The sequence below is a fragment of the Drosophila albomicans genome, chromosome X (genome assembly GCF_009650485.2).
Source record: "Drosophila albomicans strain 15112-1751.03 chromosome X, ASM965048v2, whole genome shotgun sequence".
Taxonomy (NCBI): domain Eukaryota; kingdom Metazoa; phylum Arthropoda; class Insecta; order Diptera; family Drosophilidae; genus Drosophila; species Drosophila albomicans.
Window position 1 is genome coordinate 10,491,945 of NC_047627.2, and position 20,255 is coordinate 10,512,199.

The 20,255-nt window shown below is 35.4% G+C and overlaps 1 protein-coding gene across 1 annotated transcript; it reads right to left on the bottom strand.

The window, feature by feature from the left end:
- Positions 1-719: 719 nt before the first annotated feature.
- LOC117570199 (E3 ubiquitin-protein ligase KCMF1) lies at positions 720-1,715 on the bottom strand. Its single transcript, XM_034251689.2, has 2 exons — positions 1,575-1,715; positions 720-1,514 (listed from the first exon to the last, which is right to left on the bottom strand). Exon 2 carries the CDS (start codon positions 1,508-1,510, stop codon positions 806-808), a length of 705 nt encoding a protein of 234 aa, XP_034107580.1. The 5' UTR covers positions 1,511-1,514; positions 1,575-1,715; the 3' UTR covers positions 720-805.
- Between the last annotated feature and the right edge of the window lie 18,540 nt (positions 1,716-20,255).

Consider the following 20,255-nt stretch of genomic DNA (forward strand, 5'->3'; position numbering starts at 1 on the left):
GAAAAATGCTAGAATTATAAAATACTATTTTTTTTTGGTGAAAGGAGGGTTAAAAAAAATTTTAAATAAATGTTATAAAAAAAAGTTTGCCTTACATTACAAATAATTATAAAACAAAAATTGAGAAATTACAAAATGATAAAATAAGTTTGTCTAAAATTACAAAAATGTAAACAAAATTATAATGATAATAAAAGAAATAAAATAAATTAAAGCGCTGCTTCAAAGTCCAAAACAATTGAATAATTTTTTATGTAAATTGCAAATAAACTGCTAAAAAAAAAGTATAAATTTAAACTTACATTTAAAATATAAATAAATAATAATAATAATAAATAAACCGTTAAATAAATTAATAAATAATTCATTTAAATTGAACTGAAATAGTCTGCAATAAAGAACCGAAAACTTTAAATTACCAAGAAAGAGTATTAATTTCAACTTACATTGAAAATATAAATAAATAATTAATTAAAATTGAACTGAAATAGACTGCAATAAAGATCCGAAAGCTTTAAATTACCAATAAGGAGTGTAAATTTCAACTTACATACTGAAATAGACTGCAATAAAGAACCGAAAACTGGAAATTACCAATAAAGAGTATAAATTTCAACTTACATTGAAAATATAAATAAATAAATTAAATTGAACTGAAATAGACTACAATAAAGATCCGAAAACTTTGAACTTACCAAAGAAACATCTTCAAGTCGGGTTAATTTCGTATTTTTATTTAGCCGTTAACGAATAGTAACAAAGATCATATATTTGATTTGATGTTTCAGATGCTTCGCCATTTCAGTTATGTTTCGGATAATAATTCATCCAAATCCACGATATCTAACTCTGGAGAAACACGCGGATAGTAGCGTGGGGAAGCCGAAGCTTGAGCACGAGCATAAACATGTTGACGGGGATGGCCACGTGAATGCGAATGCGAATATGAATGTGACTGATAATGGTGATTATGATGATGATGTTGAGCCATGGTGGAGAACGAAAAGCCACCGGTTGACGCTCTGCCTGCAGCCCAGTCAGCGACACCGCCACCGCCAATGCCAATGCCACCGCCAATGCCACCGCCAGCGACTCTGATTGTGCCATGCATGAGTGAAACGTGATTGACCAGATTGCTCATGCGCATCGTTTGCGGCGATGGCATCGCGGCACAGAGTGGACAGATGACAAGAGTGCTATCGCCGCGATGCTGTGACTGCACATGCTTCACCAGCTCCCGGGCCGAGTGTCCCATCTTGCCGCAAAAGGGGCACGTGAAGCTATCGGCACTCATCTCGGGCATGCGCTCGCCAACAAAGTACATTTCACGCGCCTCGCGATCCAGCAGACATTGAAATGGATGTGTGTTGCGGTGGGCATCGGTCTCCACCTTGTTCTCGAAGCACAGGCTACACAGATCGTAGTTGTCGCAGCGCAAGCACTTGTAGCGATGGTGAATCATGTTGATCAATTCGCAGCCATCGCATGTCACATTCCACCACGTTGCCATTTTGCTGTGTGCAAATGTGCAAAAGTCAATTCACTATTAATTTAATTTTTTTGTTTTTACTCACCTTGTGTTTTTCGTTGTGATTTGTTGTATCCCTTTTGAAAAGTAATATTTTTTTTGTCGTTGCAGTTCTCGTCTGAACTTCGCTTTGACTGAATTGTCAGCAAAAGCAATGTGAACTCTTCTGAATGCTGTTTAACCTCAACTTGAATCAATGCTGTCGAATGCATGATACAATTATAAATATATATGTATAATATATAATAATATTCATATAATCGTATCATGGCCGCATGCAACCCTACATGAAATTATAAGAAATACTAAATGCACTTAATACCAAATGATGTTGTTCAACACTGGCAAGAGTCACACTCTTTTCGCTTTTGTTCGCTATTTTATATACAAAAATGTTAATTATTACTAAGCAGCGGTTTTTTTCTTAATAAAATTGATTCGCGCTCACACTTTCTCTTTTTAACTATTGCCTTCTTAGTTGCTTTTTGATCTCTTTCATATGTACAATGTACATCCATGTCAACAAGGAATTCTGCGTATTTGGTGTGAAAGAGAGTGATAAAGAGAGAGAGCTTGACTCGCAAGTTGGTGAGCTCTACAAATTTTAGAGTGACCGCCTTTAGCAACCTAATTGTACCTAAATTTGTCACGGAAATGGTAAAAACCGAAACATTCGCATATTAATCAGCAGCTTTTCTTAATGCAATTAATTAAATTTCTTTCTTTGGCTTTAGCTCTCTTTTAAAGATCAATGCCAACAATGCAACTTCTGCATGTTTGAGAGAGAGAGAAAGAGAGAGGGAGAGAGAGAGAGTTAGCTCGACTATTTTTTCGCTTTAAAGCGTTCTGGTGCTGAATACCAATGTCATGTGGTTCTTTTAATAATTTTGTTTTGTGTTTACCTTTGTATTAATATAAAGACTAACACGCTGTTCCCAGATGAATTGCGTGCGAAACAACATACATACATATGTATGTATATACATATTTCGCAAGCTCCATCAATTTTAGTGTGACCATCTTTAGAAACCTTTATGGGCGTAAATTGGGCACGAAACGATTAAAAAGCTTTGAATGAAAACATAAAATTCATGGCTACACTGCTAAAACAATCACACAAATAATTTATAGAAAAAGATGTACTCAAATCCTATGGCGACAATATTCTAAGCTAATTTTCTTAAGTGCAATAATATTTTTGATTTGAAATTTTCTATTCTAATATATCGAACTATCGATACGTATTGACAGTGTTGTCAGATGAGCACTTGTAAGCTTGTCACTATCCAGCACTTAATTCAATAAGAGCAAATTAATTTATTACTTGTACATACATATATCTAAAGAGTAATTATAATTTAAAAATTCTGTTTGTGATGGCATCTTTTTGGATTTATAATAAAGTTATGCATTGATTTAAAATTCTCTGTAAATATTTGATGAATAGTTTCGCTTGAAATATTTCTATTATGCTGCATCTTTAAACTTGCTGCAAATGTTTGTCGCCTTTGGAAAGTTGACTGAAATCTTTATTGGCTGCCACAAAGAGGGACTTGAGAGAGAGGAGATGAGGTGACTCGGCATGTCTCCCTTATGTGTGCATAATACATCAAAATTCGTTTCGTTTGTTCGCGCTTTGTACATAAATTTCATGCAAATTGACTAATTAATTTTTGTGCAATGGATTCTTATCGTGCAATGCACCGACTTGCTGGCTTGCTGCCTTGCCTTGGCCTAAGCCAAAGTAATATATTTGCATACGACAACACAGTGAGTGTGTCTGGGAGTCAATTGAAGTGTAGAGAGCGAGAGCGAGAAAGAGAGAGAGCAAGAGACGAAGGCTGAAGTTGGCTCAACCAGGATGCGCCTAAGCTGTGTGTAGTCGATGTTGCACCCACGCACTGTGCCACTTGCCACTTGCCACTGCATCGTGCAACGTACTGTGTGCAGCACAGAAAAGTGCCGACCACAGTGCACACGTTGCAGCACAAACACAACAATTTTAATGACGGATATTAAGCATAACCACAGCCATGGCAAGCCACTAGAGCTTCCAGAGCTCAGAGCTCATTCTTGTTGCTGTTGCTCGCCATCGTCGTCGTCGTCGTTGTAAGTGTAGCCAACGGCAGCGAGAGAGGCATAAAATTTACAATACTTCCGTGCTTTATTTTGATTTTTTGCTCGGCTTTTCTTTTACTATTATTGTTCGGGGCCCGTTCGCAGCATGAACAGAATATAAGTATAGCTGCAGGACGCAAACAGCCAGAGAGAGAGAGAGAGGAAAGGAGAGGAGAGGAGTGCTTTAAGCCTGCCAAATATGCTGATTGCAGCAATAATGATGATTATGTTTGCCTGGCCTGCATGCACGACGCAAATTTGTTAGTCAAAGCGGAAGGAAGTCGAAGCATTGACAATGCCAGCGACACGAAACAAACAGCAACAACAACAACAGCAACCAGCAACATTGCTGTTGCAACAAAAGTGTGTTGCAGTTGCAAGTGAGTGTGCTACGACAATGACGAACAAAAGCATTTAACGACTTGCAAATGCAGCCAACCAACATCAACCCCCCATCCCTCTGTCCAACTATTCAGCTGTCCAACTGTTTCAACTGACTGACTGACTAACTGACATATAAACAAATGGCATAGATAGGGGGCAAGCCGAAAGGAAACAATTTTCCAATTGGCCCACAAGTCGCCAAGTCGCATGCACTACAATTCCCATTTGCAATTTGATCCACAGCAGCAGCAACTGATATCAAATTGTTAATAATTGTATAAAAATGTAAATAATCAATAGCCATAAATTGATAAACAAAAAAAGTGAAACCTAGAAATACTATAAATAAATTAATCAAAGTTGCTCTAAGCAACTTATCCAAAAAATACCCTTTCAATAAAAATGTGTTCTCTATCTCAGTTATATTTAAGTTGATTACAATTTAGGAAAAAGCGAGTTATATTGTATATTAAGCAGTTAGCTAAATATTAAATAGATTACTTGATTTGCTTTATTAAATAGAATTAATAATAATTATGATTAAAGTCTTTTAATGTGTTAAATAGTTAATACCAACAATTGGAATAGTTTTTGGAAAGTCATAAATTTAAGTAAGTAATTTCTCAATATTTTTGGAAATAGTTTGTTAATTAATTTGCCTAGTAATGTATTAGTATTTATACTTTTTATTAAGAACCAGCAAAATATAAAAAGCTTGTTAGTGTTCATCGATATTTGAAATGAATAAATATAAGATTGTTTTAAATATGATTTATTGTTTTATGACATTCTTTACTTTAATTATTTTTATTTCTACTCTTCTTAAAACATTCCTTTATATTGCAATATTTGAATGCAATTATTAAATTGAAAATGGAGTTATATTCTTTTCATCATTTGTAAATATTCATGTAATGTAAAGTTTCTATTTTTCCTATTTATTTTGTCTTGAACAATATTTATATTTTAAAGTTTTACAGCATTTCTCAAATTTGAAAATTGAATAACTTTCGAATTTCATTCTATATTTAACTGTTCGTTCATTTTTTATTTATTTCTTTATTTTTTCGGTATTTACTGATTATGTAAACTTATATTGAGTTAAGTTTTTTTCAAGTTCTCAAATTTAAAATTTTTGTATTCTATTTATATAAATATTTATTTTGCCTTCATAAATTTTCTAATTTCTTTACATATTTAGTATAATTTTGTATTCATTTTTATTATTATTATTATTTTTTTTTTGTTAAATTTACTGATTACTTAAATTCACATTAAAGCTCAAGGTCTGAGAATTCAATGAATATATAATTTGTTGTTAGATTCTTTCCTCTTCCCTTCTGAATGCTGCTAAAACTTCTCTAACTAGTCGATATACCCCAGTGTGTAGGGCATTGTTGACCGTTGAGTTTACCAAAAGTGCTGGGCAAATTATTGCATTGCGTGCGGAAAGTTTTGAAGCACCTGCAGCCAAAACGCAGCCAGCACCGGATGAATCGCTGCGGCCATATTAGCAAAGTGAATAGGTTTTTATTTGTAACGGAAATGTGGAAATTATTGCCAGTTGTTTGTTCGTTGTCGTTGTCGTTGTCGTTTTCGCTGCTGTTTGTATTAGTTGGCTGGTTGGACTTGGTGGCTTGTTGTTTTGCCTGCTACCTGTTACTATTACTTGGCTTGCTTTGATTTGCATAAGACACAGGTGACAATTTACCCAGCAGCTGCCTTCTATGCAATGCTCCGCTCTTCACTCTCCGCACTCACTCTCATTCATGCATGTCGAAAGCAGCTTAGAGCGCACTTTACCTCCAACTGGCTGGTGGTCAGCATTAAGCTGAGCTGGCAAAATGCTTCTACTTGCAACTTGCAACTTGCGACTTGCGACTTAATGGCTGCCGAAATAAAAACTCCATCTACCGACTCTATTCCTCATATTGTAGAATTTCCGAAACAACAAATAGAGTAACTCGAATCGCGGCTGTTCATTGCACTTACTTTGCAGCTCGCTTCTCTCTATTATTTGCGACAGTACTCGATAGCGATCGACTGACGGAACTGAAACACAGACTCAATGGCAGCGATTCTTTCTGCAAAGCTTTCTAGTATTTTTTTACACATTCTCTGGCGATTGTATCGATACTCGAAACTTTACAAATCTAACATCGTTTGATTGTACATCAATTTGAATATATGATATAAAACATATAAAAAGTATGTCCATTATTATTGTCAATTCACAACACTTTATTAGTTATTATTTTCTATGCTTTATTAATAAGTAGAATACTCTATAAAAAAATTATTATTAGTTTTAATAATAATATTCCTTATTACAATGAGATGAGACAGTGCGACTTGTATAAAGAAAATTGTAGAAGTTAAGGTGTTTAAAGAAACAAAATCAGATTTTATTAATAAAAATGCAAATTTTTAAGGAAACAAGTATTTTAAAAAAAAACCTCAAAAATGCACACAACGTTTTAACACATGAAGAAGTTTCAAAGTATTACTAAAATCAATAAAATAATTACTTACAAAATTTATTATTAATTTGGTAACTTTAAATCGACAACAATTACATTCAATTTATATACATATTCAATTAATTTTTACTAATACACTTAAATTTGATTTTATTTAAATTAAAATAAAGGTTGGTAATCGATTATATTGTTAAAGAAATGAAGTAATAAATCCAAATCTTAGTGATAATTTTAATTGTATCTAACATTTTTAAATAAATAGCACAAATTGCCATATTATTTGTTGGCATCTAGTTAATGAATATATACAACAAAATATAAAATTTGACATTCATTTATTTATTTGTTATATTATTATAAAATTAAAATATTTAAAGTATTAAATTGTTTTTTAGTTTCCTAGATCCACGAGGTAAAGCTTATAGATTATTTTTATTATTATATCAAATAAAGATTGTGAAGCATCCGAACAAACAAAACAAAATAGTTGCAGAAATGATAAATAAATACAAATATAAAAAAAATAGAAAAATCGTGCTTAAATCAAGATTAACATCAAGATTATATGATGTCAAAATGAAACCAAGATTATTTTAAGAAAAAATCTTAAATTAAGATTTGAGTAGATTTAAGTAGAAGAAGTAGAAGTAATAACAACTTTTTATACCCGCTACCCATAGGGTAGAAGGGTCTTATAACTTTGTGCCGGCAGGAAATGTATGTAACAGGTAGAAGGAGGCATCTCCGACCCTATAAAGTATATATATTCTTGATTAGCGGCAACAGTCGAGACGATATAGCCATGTCCGTCTGTCTGTCTGTCCGTCTGTCCGTATGAATACCTAGATCTCAGAGACTATAAGAGATAGAGCTATAATTTTTTTTCGACAGCATTTGTTATGTTTGCACGCAGATCAAGTTTGTTTCAAATTTTTGCCACGCCCACTTCCGCCCCCGCAAATCAAAAAATCGAATAACAAGCGTAATTTTAAAACTAGAGTTACGAGTTTTGGTATATACAGTAATAACTATAGTAGTTATGATTCCTGATCAGATAAAAATTGTGGAAGTTATTAAAGAAATACTTTTGTATGGGCAAAAACGCCTACTTACTAGGGCTCTTAGTTGCTTTGGCTGACAATCTGGTATATTGTGCCATCTATGGTATATTTTGAATGCGGTACTATATCGATATACCACATATACCATTTGGTATATTTTTAGTATTTTTCTTAGTATTTTCGGTATATTTTGAAAGTGATACCCCAATATTTTGCCTTTATTATTATTTATTAAAAATGGGTAGCAGGTATCTCACAGTCGAGCACACTCGACTGTAACTTTCTTACTTGTTCTATTATTCAATTTAGATATTTTTGTGTCTGTGTAGATGTATATAATTGCAATATACATGAATTTCGAATGCAGCTTAATAGAAGAAAACTTGCATTATTTGAGCTAGCTTTCTTAAAGCGCTGCGAGTCGAGTGACTGAAGACAGCTCCGTGGGGAGCAGCATTCTGTAACCGCAGCTGATCGCAGCTGCTGACTCTGCCACAAAAGTATGCAATGTAATGTGTGTGGCAAGTAAGTGAGAGGAGTGTAACATGAAGAGCAACAAGCAAGAAGCAATTGGAATTGGCTGTGGCAATATCGATGCAATGCCTGACATTTGGCCTGCACTTTGAGCTGTTGATTTATGTATGTGCTGGGCAAACGTCTTGCTCTTTTGGAATTTAATTTAATTTATATTTCATTTGCAAGAGAGAGAGAGAGACGAACCCAAAGAGGGTGCCCAATGTGAGTCGAGTCGAGTCGAGTTGAGTTGAGACTCAGATCCATATGTCCATGGAGAAATTTCGCTGTTTGTTGCTCTCGGGCAGCGGAGGTTTTTTTTTTATGCATGTCGCCATTAACTGAAATGCCTGGCTGAACCATCGAATGGCTGGCTGTTTGGCTAGCCAATGCGATTCCTTTGAGCTGGCTCGCAGTACATTAGTGTGTGACATGGGGCTCCACCTCTTGTAGCCACAGCCACAGCAACAGCCACAGCTATAGCAACAGCAACAGCTTCAGGCGGCACACTCACACACTCATCAAGATTGCAACGTTTGTTGGTCCACACTTCAGTTCAGTTCAGTTCAGTTTGGTCTGGTTTCAGTTTGGCTGTGTGTGTTTGCCTTGCATTTCTCGTGGGAAATCAGTTTAATGGAAATTATAACATTCGATTACTTTTCAAACTAAACTCTCAAGCTCGAGCTCGAGCTCAGCTCAATTCAATTCACCTCCTCCATTTTTAGCTGTTTAGCTCTGGCCCCAAAAATAAGTGACAGCTCTCAGTGCTTAAAGTCACAGATTGCTGCTGCTGAACACAGTCGAGTTGCTTTTGTCAACTGCCTATAAGTATGCTGGCAAATAACTGGAAAATGCCAACACATCTCTCGGAGTATAGCATGAGAGTTGTTCAGCATGTATTAGACAGCCGTTGGCATGGGTACATTTTTTCTCTCTCTCTCTCTCTTTCTCTTTGTTTTCTCTCTCATTATTGTGTTTTGTTTATACGTGTTCTTCTATTTTTTCACAGCACTTTTTTTTCCTATTTTGATTCAGATTCTCTGTGGCAGACGCTGCCAGGTGAAGTGTTTTTAAGTGACAAAACAATGGACAGCTGAAATGGACATTTGCTTTTGATGGCCAGCAAAGAGAGGGGAGAGCTGCCAGCGATGCTGCAGCGCAGAAAAACCAAAACCAAGACCTGAATCACAACCACAAACACACACACACACACACACATACAGAGAAGAGTTTAGAGCCAACGGGTTGCGAAATTACATTACCTAATCATTTTCTTCTTCTAGCTTTCTTTATTCTTTTTGTTTCTACTACTTGTGTTTTTTTTACTGCGATTCAACCGCATGCTTCTCAATTTCTTTTTTAATTCAAGTTAAAACTTAACAATTTCATTTTTCTGCAACTAAAAATTGCTTTAACTTTTATGTTTAATATAAGCACAATTTTTAATTATTTTATTTTAGTTTTGACTTCAACAAAATGTGCATCTTTAAAGTGTTTATTTGTCTCAATATTTGTTTAAGTAAATTGTTGAATTTGTTAATTTTTGACTAATGAAAACTTCTTGTAGTTTCAGTATTGTAAACATTTTCTTTCAATTTGTATTCACTTTTTATTTCTTTTTGAACCCTGAACACAGTCGATTTATGTATAATGTTATAAATATTTCTCTATAAATTGTAAAATATAAAAAACAATTTTCATTCATTTATGTTTTTAAGTAACTTTAAGCTTTTTATTTCTTTGAATATTAAAATAAATACAATTTTGAAGTTTTCTAAATTTTCGCTTATAAGCATTATTGCCCACATTTCTCTTTAATTTGTAAAAAGGAAATATCAATTTTATTTCGTTCTGTTTAATAAATCTAATATTTTACGCTTACAAATTTTGACTACAGAAAGCCATTTATTGTTATAAACATTTCTCTAAAAGTTGTATAAAATGATATAAATTTCGAATTTACTTTTAAAATTTGTATTTCTTTAAATATTTGCATAAATTCAGTTTTTAATTTGGACTACTAAAAAGTTTTGTTAAAGATGAAATATTAAATTTTCATTAATTTCATTTAATTTCTCTTAATATTTTTATAAATAATATTTATTGCAGTTTAAAGTGCTGCTCATTATGGTTCTAATAATTTAATTCGATCTTGGGGCGATTGCAGCAAATTTATTCGTTTGATTTTCTTTAATTCCGCTGCCTACGTGACGGCTACGTGATGGCTCCAAACTCTCGCCCACACTGCATGTGTGGGTGTATATCAGTGTGTGTGTGTGTGAAGGTCACGTGGCGCACTTCGACGCGTCGACAAGAAGGTTGGTTGGCTGGATGGTTCGATGGTTGGATTGTTGGCAGGTAGTCAGCGCTAAGAGCGCTGGCAGCCGATGTCGATGTTGAGTTTAATGAAGTGCAACGAACGTTGTGCAATTGAAAAGCGTGGTGCAAGTGCATTTGGATGCGGCACCTGAAATGGAGGGAGAGAACTCGAATGAAGACGAAGACGAAGACGATGACGATGCAGTCGAAGACGTTGAACGCGACGCACAAATCACAGCGGGAATTGTTGTTGTTGTTCTTGTTGTTATGCAGCAAACGTTTGCTGGTGTTCTTGTTGTTCCTGTAGTTGTTGTTGCTGGCATCATCAAGTGCCGTTAAACATGCCACACGCATCAAAGCGAAAATGCTGCAAATACCAACAACACCAACAACGAAAATACATGCGGCATAAAAAGCTCGAGCAGCGCAAGGCACGAGTGCTAAATAAACCAAAAACGAAAACATAACAACGAGCCAAAAAAGAAAAAAAAATGGAAAAAAAGAAGTCGACTCTCTCACTTCCTTGCTGTCTCTCTCGCTGCCTGTTAGAACTGTTCCCACTTGGCTCTGGCGTCGCTGTTGCGTCGCTGTTAAACTGTTCTCAGACGCTGTCTTTTGCCATTGCAGACATTCGACGTCGTCGTCGACTGCGCTGCTTGCTGCTCTGCTCTGTTCGCTGCTCGGCGTCTGCGCTTTACGTTCAGTGCTAAACTCAGGCTTCGGCTCAGCTCTTGTTCACCGTTTTTAGATCATGGCCAGGCATAATCAGGACATTCAGCTGCTCGCTGCCTTTGGCTGTGGACGTCACACGCGTCGTATGCGCAACATCAAGCATTTGCGAGACCGAAAAATGTCGTAGTTTATTGCTTGGATTATAATGATTATAATGATGACGATGAAAATGCACTTGCCAGCAAATTCTAGAGGCCACTTCAAATGGCGGCCAACTTTGTCTTGCGATGTCAACCAACATCGACCACAGCGGCAACAAAAGCATAAACCAAAAGCGAAGAACCAACTACCAACAGTCATCAGTCTGTCAGTTTGTCAGTCTGTCAGTTTGTCAGTTGTCAGCAGTTCGCTGTTTCTGTTGAGTTCGTGCTCATTAGTGTAGCGCTTATGATGATAATTTGGATTAAGCTAAGAGATGAACTTGCCCGGAAGCGTTTTGCATTTCGCTTAACATAAATCCTCTTCCAATCGCAAACGCAAAAAAGCCTCTTCAAATACAAAAAACGAAAAAAAAAGAAACAGAAACAGAAAACTTAGCAAAAATGCTAAATAAATACAATACAACATATTGGATCGAGTTTCAGTTTGCTTGCTGCCAATTATTGACAACTACAAAATGTTTATATACTCGACTCTTTCGTTAGTAGACTTCGTATTGAAGAAAACTCTGGATCATCATTTTTTCATTGTTTTGCTTTCATTATGATTGTTTCGTTCTCATAACAAACAAGCTCTTGCTACAACATGCAAATATCTGCGTAATTGCTTTTAATAATCTCAAAACACAATATCAAATGTTTTCTTTTCCATTGTCAAACACACAAAATTCCAAAAGTAACCGAACATGATTTTATTTTGGCAATTGAAGTCTTTAAAAATGTGAAAATGATAAGGAATATTTTGTAATTATTTCTACTGCTACTTAATGCAATATTAATCAATTGCAAGCCAATAAGTCGAAGCTTAATATTTCACTGGTGGCGTATACTTAATCTACTTATAATATTTGTTTTTCTTCATTTATTTATATGTTCAATATCAAATGTTTTCTTTTACATTTTCAAACAAAAAAATTACAAAAGTAACTACTATTTTGATTTATATTTTTGGGAGTATAAAAGAGGAAAGATAGTACAAAATTAATCAATTGCAAATGAAAAGATAAGGAATATTTTGCAATAATTTGCGAAACTAATTTAATTTATATATTTTGCATGTTAGCAGCTGTTGATAGAAAATTGAATCAATTCCAAGCCATCAAGTCGAAGCTTAATATTTCACTGGTGGCGTATACTTAATCTACCTATAGTAAGTGTTTTGCTTCATATATTTATATGTGCAATATCGAAAGTTTTCTTCTGCGGTGCAAAATAACAAAATTTCATAAGTAAGCGATTATAATTTGATTTTGCCATTGAAACTTAAATTAAAATTGAATATTTTGCTATGATTTTGATTTATATTTTTAGGATTATAATAGATGGTAGTTAATACAAAATTAATCATTTGCAAGCCAACTAGGCTTGTCTTAATATTTATTATATAATATATTTATGCATATGTGCGGCATAAAATGTTTTGCTTATTTATTCGCACAATAAAATATTTGGCTTTGCTTTTCGATAAGTAACTAAATATGTTTTATTTTGCAATGGAATGTGGATTAGGAATATTTTGATTTATATTTTTGGAATTAATAAAATTAATCAATCTCAAGCCCAGAAGTTAAGTCTTAATATTTCATAGGTGGCGTATACTTAATGTGTAAATCATATATTTATATGTGTTCTTTTTTGCATTAAACTGAATTTGATTGCATTGTAATTGACAATAAAAAGGCAATAAGATAAGAAATTTTATTCACTAATATGTGCAATTTTGTTGATCTATTTTTTTCGAATTACGCTAGGTAATGTAAAATTAAACAATTGCAAGCCAACAAGTTGAGTATATATATATATATATATATATTTAAACATATGCGCAATAATGTTTCATATAAATCTGTAACGTTTGTCTTTGCATTGTTAAGCACAGAAATGAAAAAGAAAAACACTTGTTTTATTTTACAATATGAGTATCAACAAGTAAGAAAGCTTCAATAAGAGTGTGAGCGACTGTGAGATACCCGCTACCCGTTATTCTTAAAATATACCAAATAACATACCACAAATACTAAAAAATACTGCCGGTTATATCTTGGTAAATCGATGAAGTAGTGCGGTATTAGTCTTTAAATATACCAAATAATATACCACACAAATACTGAAATATGCCGAATACCTTATTTGGTGTAACGATTAAGTAGTGCGGTATTATTCTTCAAATATACCGCAAAAATACTAAAATACCAAAAGGCCATATTTGGTATATCGATTGGGTATAAAAAGTGAACTTTAAAAAAAGTATTTTCTGCTACTTCTTTGGCAACAATATTATTGTGATTCATATTTTTGTGCGTTGTGAAAATAAATCAATCTTTGATAAGGTTTTTTAACGGTGGCGTATACTTAATATATTTATGTGAGGCAACAGAAGAAAGATTGTGTGTGTGTGTGTGTGTGGAGTTAGTCAGCAGTCAGTAGTGAGTCATTGTGAATGGGATGATGTTCGCACATTTCATTTATCTAATTAGCATAATTTAAGTACTCACAGCTGAGGAAACCAAAGATTTACATTTATTTTCACATCCAACTGAAAGCTATGCGCTCGCATCTCTCTCGGATCGCAGTCAAAGCAGCTCACAACTCGCGTACCTTTTGCTGCATTATTTGTGCTGGGTAAATGCATAAAATAAATAAGCAAAAAAACACACAAAAAACAAAAAAATAAGAAGGGATGCCAGAACATACAAACATATATATGTATGTATATGGAGTGAGTACAACGCTCTTAATGCGAGGGGCAGGTGGAGTTATAATAATAAATAAAGGCGACTCGCTCTCGACGAGTGGCAACTCGACGCAGCGGTTTCACACGCAATTAACATATTCTCTCTGTTTCATTAAAATTGTTGCACTCACCGAATGGCTGAGGGCTACTCCCACCATCCTCTTCTTCACCCTTCCCCCTCCTCTAGCACACACACATACACACACACAGAGAGAGAAACAAACACAATCCTATCCAACTGGATCAGGATTCCGAGTAGTCTGATGTGCTTTTTGCAGTTCGCCTTTCTACACGTACGCTACTCACTATTTTTTGTTGTATTTCACTTATTTTAATTTTCTTTCACTCTACACTTTTTTTTTGTTTTTTAATTATTTGTGTGTTTTCGCTTTTTATTCAATTACTTGTACACACTGAAAGAGCGAGAGAGAGATAGAGAGAGAGAAGTTTTAAAACGAATAATTGTCTATGGGATTTCGAGATAGGCGGATGACAATCCAATTGGTTATTATGAGGAGGGAGAAGTGGAGAGGGAGGGACAGGGAGAATGGTAAAAATGTTGCAATTCACATTAATGCCGCATCACTTTGCAATGCCGCATTAAACAATTAACAATTGTAATTGATAAACAATTAGCGCCAATAAAAATGAGCCGCAAAATGCCAAAGACAACAACACAGCAAAAAGCATTGATTGTGATTGAACACGAAGTCGCGTATACCCCATAAAGAAACACTCAATCAAAGTAGGGTATCTCGAATACAGACACCGGAATCGGAATCGCCTTCGACTAGATCAAGGGGAAAAAAAAGATGCTTCGAGTAATGCGAGTATTTAAATTTTTGGCAAATATAAATTGGAAAAGCATGAAACGTGCTGTCGTCATTTAGTTTCCAAACCGAACCGAACCACAACTCATCCACTCTGGAGGCCAACAACAAATCAATGGAGTAAAAGTCTAGCGCATGGTCGAAGCGTTAATAACGAGCACAAACAAAAAACAAACAAACACGTTGAACGATACAAATAACACGGCGTTGAAAATATCAATGTAAATACTAGAGGAGAGCTTGTAACGGCGCCTACAGCAACGTGTATTGAATTCGGCCTAAAAGTTTACTAAGTTTAAGTCAAGGTTGATGTTGCTGCAAGTAGCTCCTAAAAGTATGCAAGTTAAAATTTCAACCAAGGGCGCAGCTTTAAGTGCATCAGCTGCGCTGTAAAGCCGAGCTTTAAGTAGTGCATCAGCTGCGCTGAAAAGCTCATTTGACGTTTAGCGAGTTGCACTGGAAAGCTCAGCTTTGACGTTTGTGTCACCACGCGCATGCGCAGCTAGCTTAAGCTAGGCTGGTTCCGGTCAAAGCACTTTTCTGGTGACCGGCAGCGTGCATAGACGCATATTGGTTGGTGTAAAAATTTATACCACAACACACTAGAGGTTAGAATTCTCTTAGTGCATTTGATACTTGGTAAGAATAAATAGTAATAGATTCTGGTAGGTGTTCTTTACTTATTGTTGTCGTTTACACAGGTCGTTTTCGAAATTTTCTGCTTTTGGTTTGGCTCTTTTTTGAGCGTGACAGTGCCTAAGCTAGCGGCCGGCGGAGCGCTACTAAGCGCCATCTTTGTCGCCGCCCTAGCGGCCAGTAAAGCGCGCCAAAGTGCTTTCATTGCGGCACATAGCAGCTAGCTAAGCGTCCTTAGCGCCACCTTTGCGCGCATAGTGGCCAGCGGAGCACCCTTAGCGCCGCCGTTGCGTGCATAGCGGCCAGCGGAGCGCCCGTTGCGCAACCCTTGCCGCCGCATAACGGCCAGCGGAGCGCCCTTAGCGCCACCTTTGCCGCCGCATAGCGGCCAGCGGAGCGCCCTTAGCGCCACCTTTGCCGCCGCATAGCGGCCAGCGGAGCGCCCTTAGCGCCACCTTTGCCGCCGCATAGCGGCCAGCGGAGCGCCCTTAGCGCCACCTTTGCCGCCGCATAGCGGCCAGCGGAGCGCCAGTGCGCGTCTTCTTGGCTACCGCGCGTCAGCGGCCAGCGGAGCGCCACTGAGCGCCATCTTGGCTGCCGCACTAGCGGCCAGCAAAGCACCAGCGAGCGCATCTCTGCTCGAGCCGCCAGCGCAGCACCCCTGCGACTTCTTGGCCTGCATCTGCGTCGTCAACCTCAACTTTAATCATCACCAGTATCTTTTTCATCATCTCATCTCATCTTTTTCATCTCATCTCATCTTTATCATCTCATCTCATCTTTACTCCTGATTATCAGCGACTAGATCGCTTGTACAAATATAGTGTGTGTGTTAAAGTGAATTTATGAGAATTTAAAACCAAATCTGAGAAGTTTAAAATGATGCGCTACATTGTATAAAACAAAAAAATAGTGAAACAATATGATAGAGTAAAAACTTAACAGTGTAGCGCCGCTCAGCACAAGTTAAAATGAAACATGTTGAGAAAAATTTAGTATAGCAAAAATCGCAAAAAATGCACAGAAATATTAAAAAATTAAAAATAATTAAATTTAATTTAATTTAGTTAAAATTGTTTAATGAAATGAATACGATAAAAAGTTAAAAGTTGAAAAATTATTTAAAAATCGAAAGTGCATTTGTTCACAAAAAATATTTAAAATTTCAAATTAATATTCAAGCGCTACTGCAATTGCAGAATTTCAAATTGCACAGAGAAAATAAAAGTTAAAAGTTAAGTTAAAAAGTTAAAAGATAAAATGAGTTGAAATCAAAAGGAATTAGTGCAGCTGTTTTGTTGATATAAAAAGAATAAAAAGTTAAAATCAGAACATGTATCGTGCCACATTCAATTCACAATAAAAGCGCTAAGATATTGTAAAACAACAAATTAAAAAGGTGAAGCGCTACAAGAATTAAACAAAGCAAATGTGCAAATATGAATGTGATGTGCACAAGTTACAAAAATTTTAAAATATAAACCAAAACAGCTAAAAGCTTCGAAGGCTAAATGCCTAAATAAAAATGATTATATTAAATTAAATTAAACGAATAAGTTATGCAAATCAGTGCAAGTTAAGAAATAGTAAAAATAAAACAAAACAAAAACGTATGCAAATTATATTGAATAACTAGTACCAGTTTCGCGTAGGTACAATGTGAAGTGTTTTGGCGAAAGTTGTTTTTTTTTTTATTTAATTTAGCACTGTTCCAGCACACCTTCGTCGGAGATCGATCGCCGCCGCAGGAGTTCTGTTGGTGAGTTTTTTTATTGCGAAACACCCACTTTATACTTTCACCTCGATTTACATTGTACAAACACGAAATATAAATTTATAGAAAAGCATACGAACAAATTCAAACTATTAAATATTATAAAAAAAAAATGTTTGAAGATAAATTACAAAATTAAAATTAAAGTTTAAAGTTTGGTACATGAAATAATACAAAGCACTGAAATTAAAATACATTATATATTTAAAAGAAACTTTAAAAGAAATATTGCAACTATCCTCTTGTAGTATTATTGATCATTTTGTACTATTTTTATTTATAAGGCCATATTGTTTAATATCTATCACTAATTAAATATTGTATACCATGAAATAATTTACTTTTCATTTAGCCAAAACAAGCCAGCGACACCACTGTCGTAGGGTTAAAAGGGATCACCAGAGCCATGCTCTGATGCTGTGATCATAGGTTGGGAGGGGACTTCATCACTTAACAGCTGTGATGGCCTGCCTCAATTCTCGCTCTTTCTTTCTCTCTCTTTCTTTGTCTCTCTCTCTCTCTCTCTCTCTCTTATTCTCTCTTTGTTTGTTTTTTCTATTTTTTTGAGACATTTTTGGATCTTTCTTCTCTTTCCGGCTAGTTTTCTAGCAATCCCTTCTTCGTCGCAGCACGCTCAATTTCTGATCTTAAATTAATAATAATGAGCAGCGAAGAAAGGGCTATTGGCATAAGCAAGACCACCACCCCCAAAGCCGACGAGCTAGAGCCGGACTCTAAAGCGTGCCCCGCAAATACCGATAGTCCTGTCGCCTTGGTGCTTCTTCTCGTTGCACGTTACAGTTATAATTAATTATTATTAATTAAGAAAAGTGGCGCCCAACGTGTAGGGCCTTAGTGAGTACAGTAAATACTCATTAAGACTCTCGGTTAAATTCAAATATCGTACTCTAAAATCTTTTTATCTTCTTTTCATTCATTTTCTTTTTCATTCATTTCTTTTCAAAAATTCGACTTTATCTCAAATTTGTTATGGATTACAAGAAGGAATACACAATCAGTTCCTTTTTGGCCAAAAAGAAAAAGTTGGATTGGAATTTTCCCCTTTTAATTTTTTGTATTTGCCAATGATGAAGTATATATTTTTATGAGGAATACAAATAAATTCAACCACGGTTGGTTATTTGGCCCATTTAAATTGGTTTTCATCATTGGTGAAGCAGGCCGAAAAGGAAAAGTTGTGTAGGAATTTTCCCTTGTAATTCTTGTACTTGCCAATAATGGAGTATTTATTTTTATGAGGAAATACAAAATAATTCAACTACGGTAGATTATTTTTGCCCATTTAAATTAATTTTCAGTATTGGTGAAACAGCACAAATTTTGATGTTCTTCATGTCAGTCGAATGGAATGTGTAAATATTTTGTTTAGAAAATTTTGCAACCTCGAATGACTGAAGAATATCCAAAATTGAATTCTTCTTCTTTCAAATTTTCGTTTCTAATTATTGAATTTGCCAATAATGCGGAATTTATTTGCATGAGGAAATACAAATAAATTCAACTACGGTTGGTTATTTGGCCCGTTTAATTTATTCCTCATTATTGGTGAAACGGTTCAAATTTTAATGTTCTTTATGTCAGACGGCTTGGAATATGTAGACATTTTAATTGGAAAATGCTACAACCACGAATGACTGAGGAATACCTAAATTTGAAATTCTTCTTCTTAGGAATTAGGCTTCTCTGATTTGCTGGAATACAACAAAAGTATTGTAAACTGCTTTGTTGTCCGTAAATCGGGTCTAATTTTGATGGAAAATACATTTAATACACTATTTCTATTTCTTTCTTTTTTTTTTTTTGAGAATTTTGGTAGTGAATGAAATTACCCTACTATATGTGGTTGTCAGGCTTTGTTATCGGCTAAAAATATTTATGAATTATTTCTTTATATCTCTACGTTATTTTTGGTTCCTTTGAATAGTACCATTTTTGTATTTTTTTTAATTTTTATTATTTATTTATTTATTATTTTTTTTGTTTATATACATTGTTCGTTGGTTAGTAAATTTTTGGTTTTTTCTTCTGTTGATAATTTTCGATTAAGATCGACTCTGGAAACATTTATTAGCTCTATAGTTTGTTTCGTTCCCTTTGAAAAATGAGTGTTGCTCGATCGCCGAACAAGGGAGCAATGGGCTTGCCTATCGCTTCATGTCCTTTATGCAAAAAGGAAATTAAGTCCGTTGCAGAGGCGTATAGAACCGCATGCAACCACGAGTTTCACAAAAAGTGCATAGAATTGCATTTTAAAACGAAGGACAAATGCCCAGTTTGTCAAGTGCAATCCAGGCCAGTTGAGCCATCGAATACTCAAGGGTTGCAAACTCGCTCACAGTCTAAAAGCCGTCAGGCAGAAGAGCGGAGTAGCGATTCAGTGACGGATGACGTTGCTAGCACATCGCAAATGAGATCGAACATACGCGTAAGTGATTCAGAGAATCCTGAATCCGTGAATGCTCTTTCCTTGCTCGCTATGGAGAGAAGATTGCTCACTACTCTCTCCGAGAGGATGGCCGAACTAATTCAGAGTTCGGTCGTAGATAGTGTGCAAAGGTTGATCGCGACTCCAGCAAATAGCGATGCTAGAACCAGCACACCTCCAACAGGGCAGAGAATGGAAAGTAGGCCTGAGTATGTCAGAGAGCAAAACTTCAATGCTGACTCTGCAAGGATCAATTCTGGCACTCCAATGTCGCATGTATCCGACCTATTAAATAGGCCAGACAAGGTAGTGCAAGTATTAAATGGGTTGGAAAATGAAATTCTCTGGAACAGGAGTATCCGTTGACAATTTTATATATAGAGCAGAGGCACTCACACATCAGACCTTAGGCGGGAATTTTGTTGTTCTATGTAAGCATGCTAGCGTACTTTTCGAAGGCAAGGCCCTCGAATTCTATTGGCGTTACCACAAAAGCGTCTATGATGTGAAATGGGAAGAATTGTGCGCAGCCTTGCGATCAC

Bases quoted from the DNA above. Each gene is read 5' to 3' on its own strand.
- LOC117570199 (XM_034251689.2), bottom strand. From the start codon at position 1,510: ATGGCAACGTGGTGGAATGTGACATGCGATGGCTGCGAATTGATCAAC.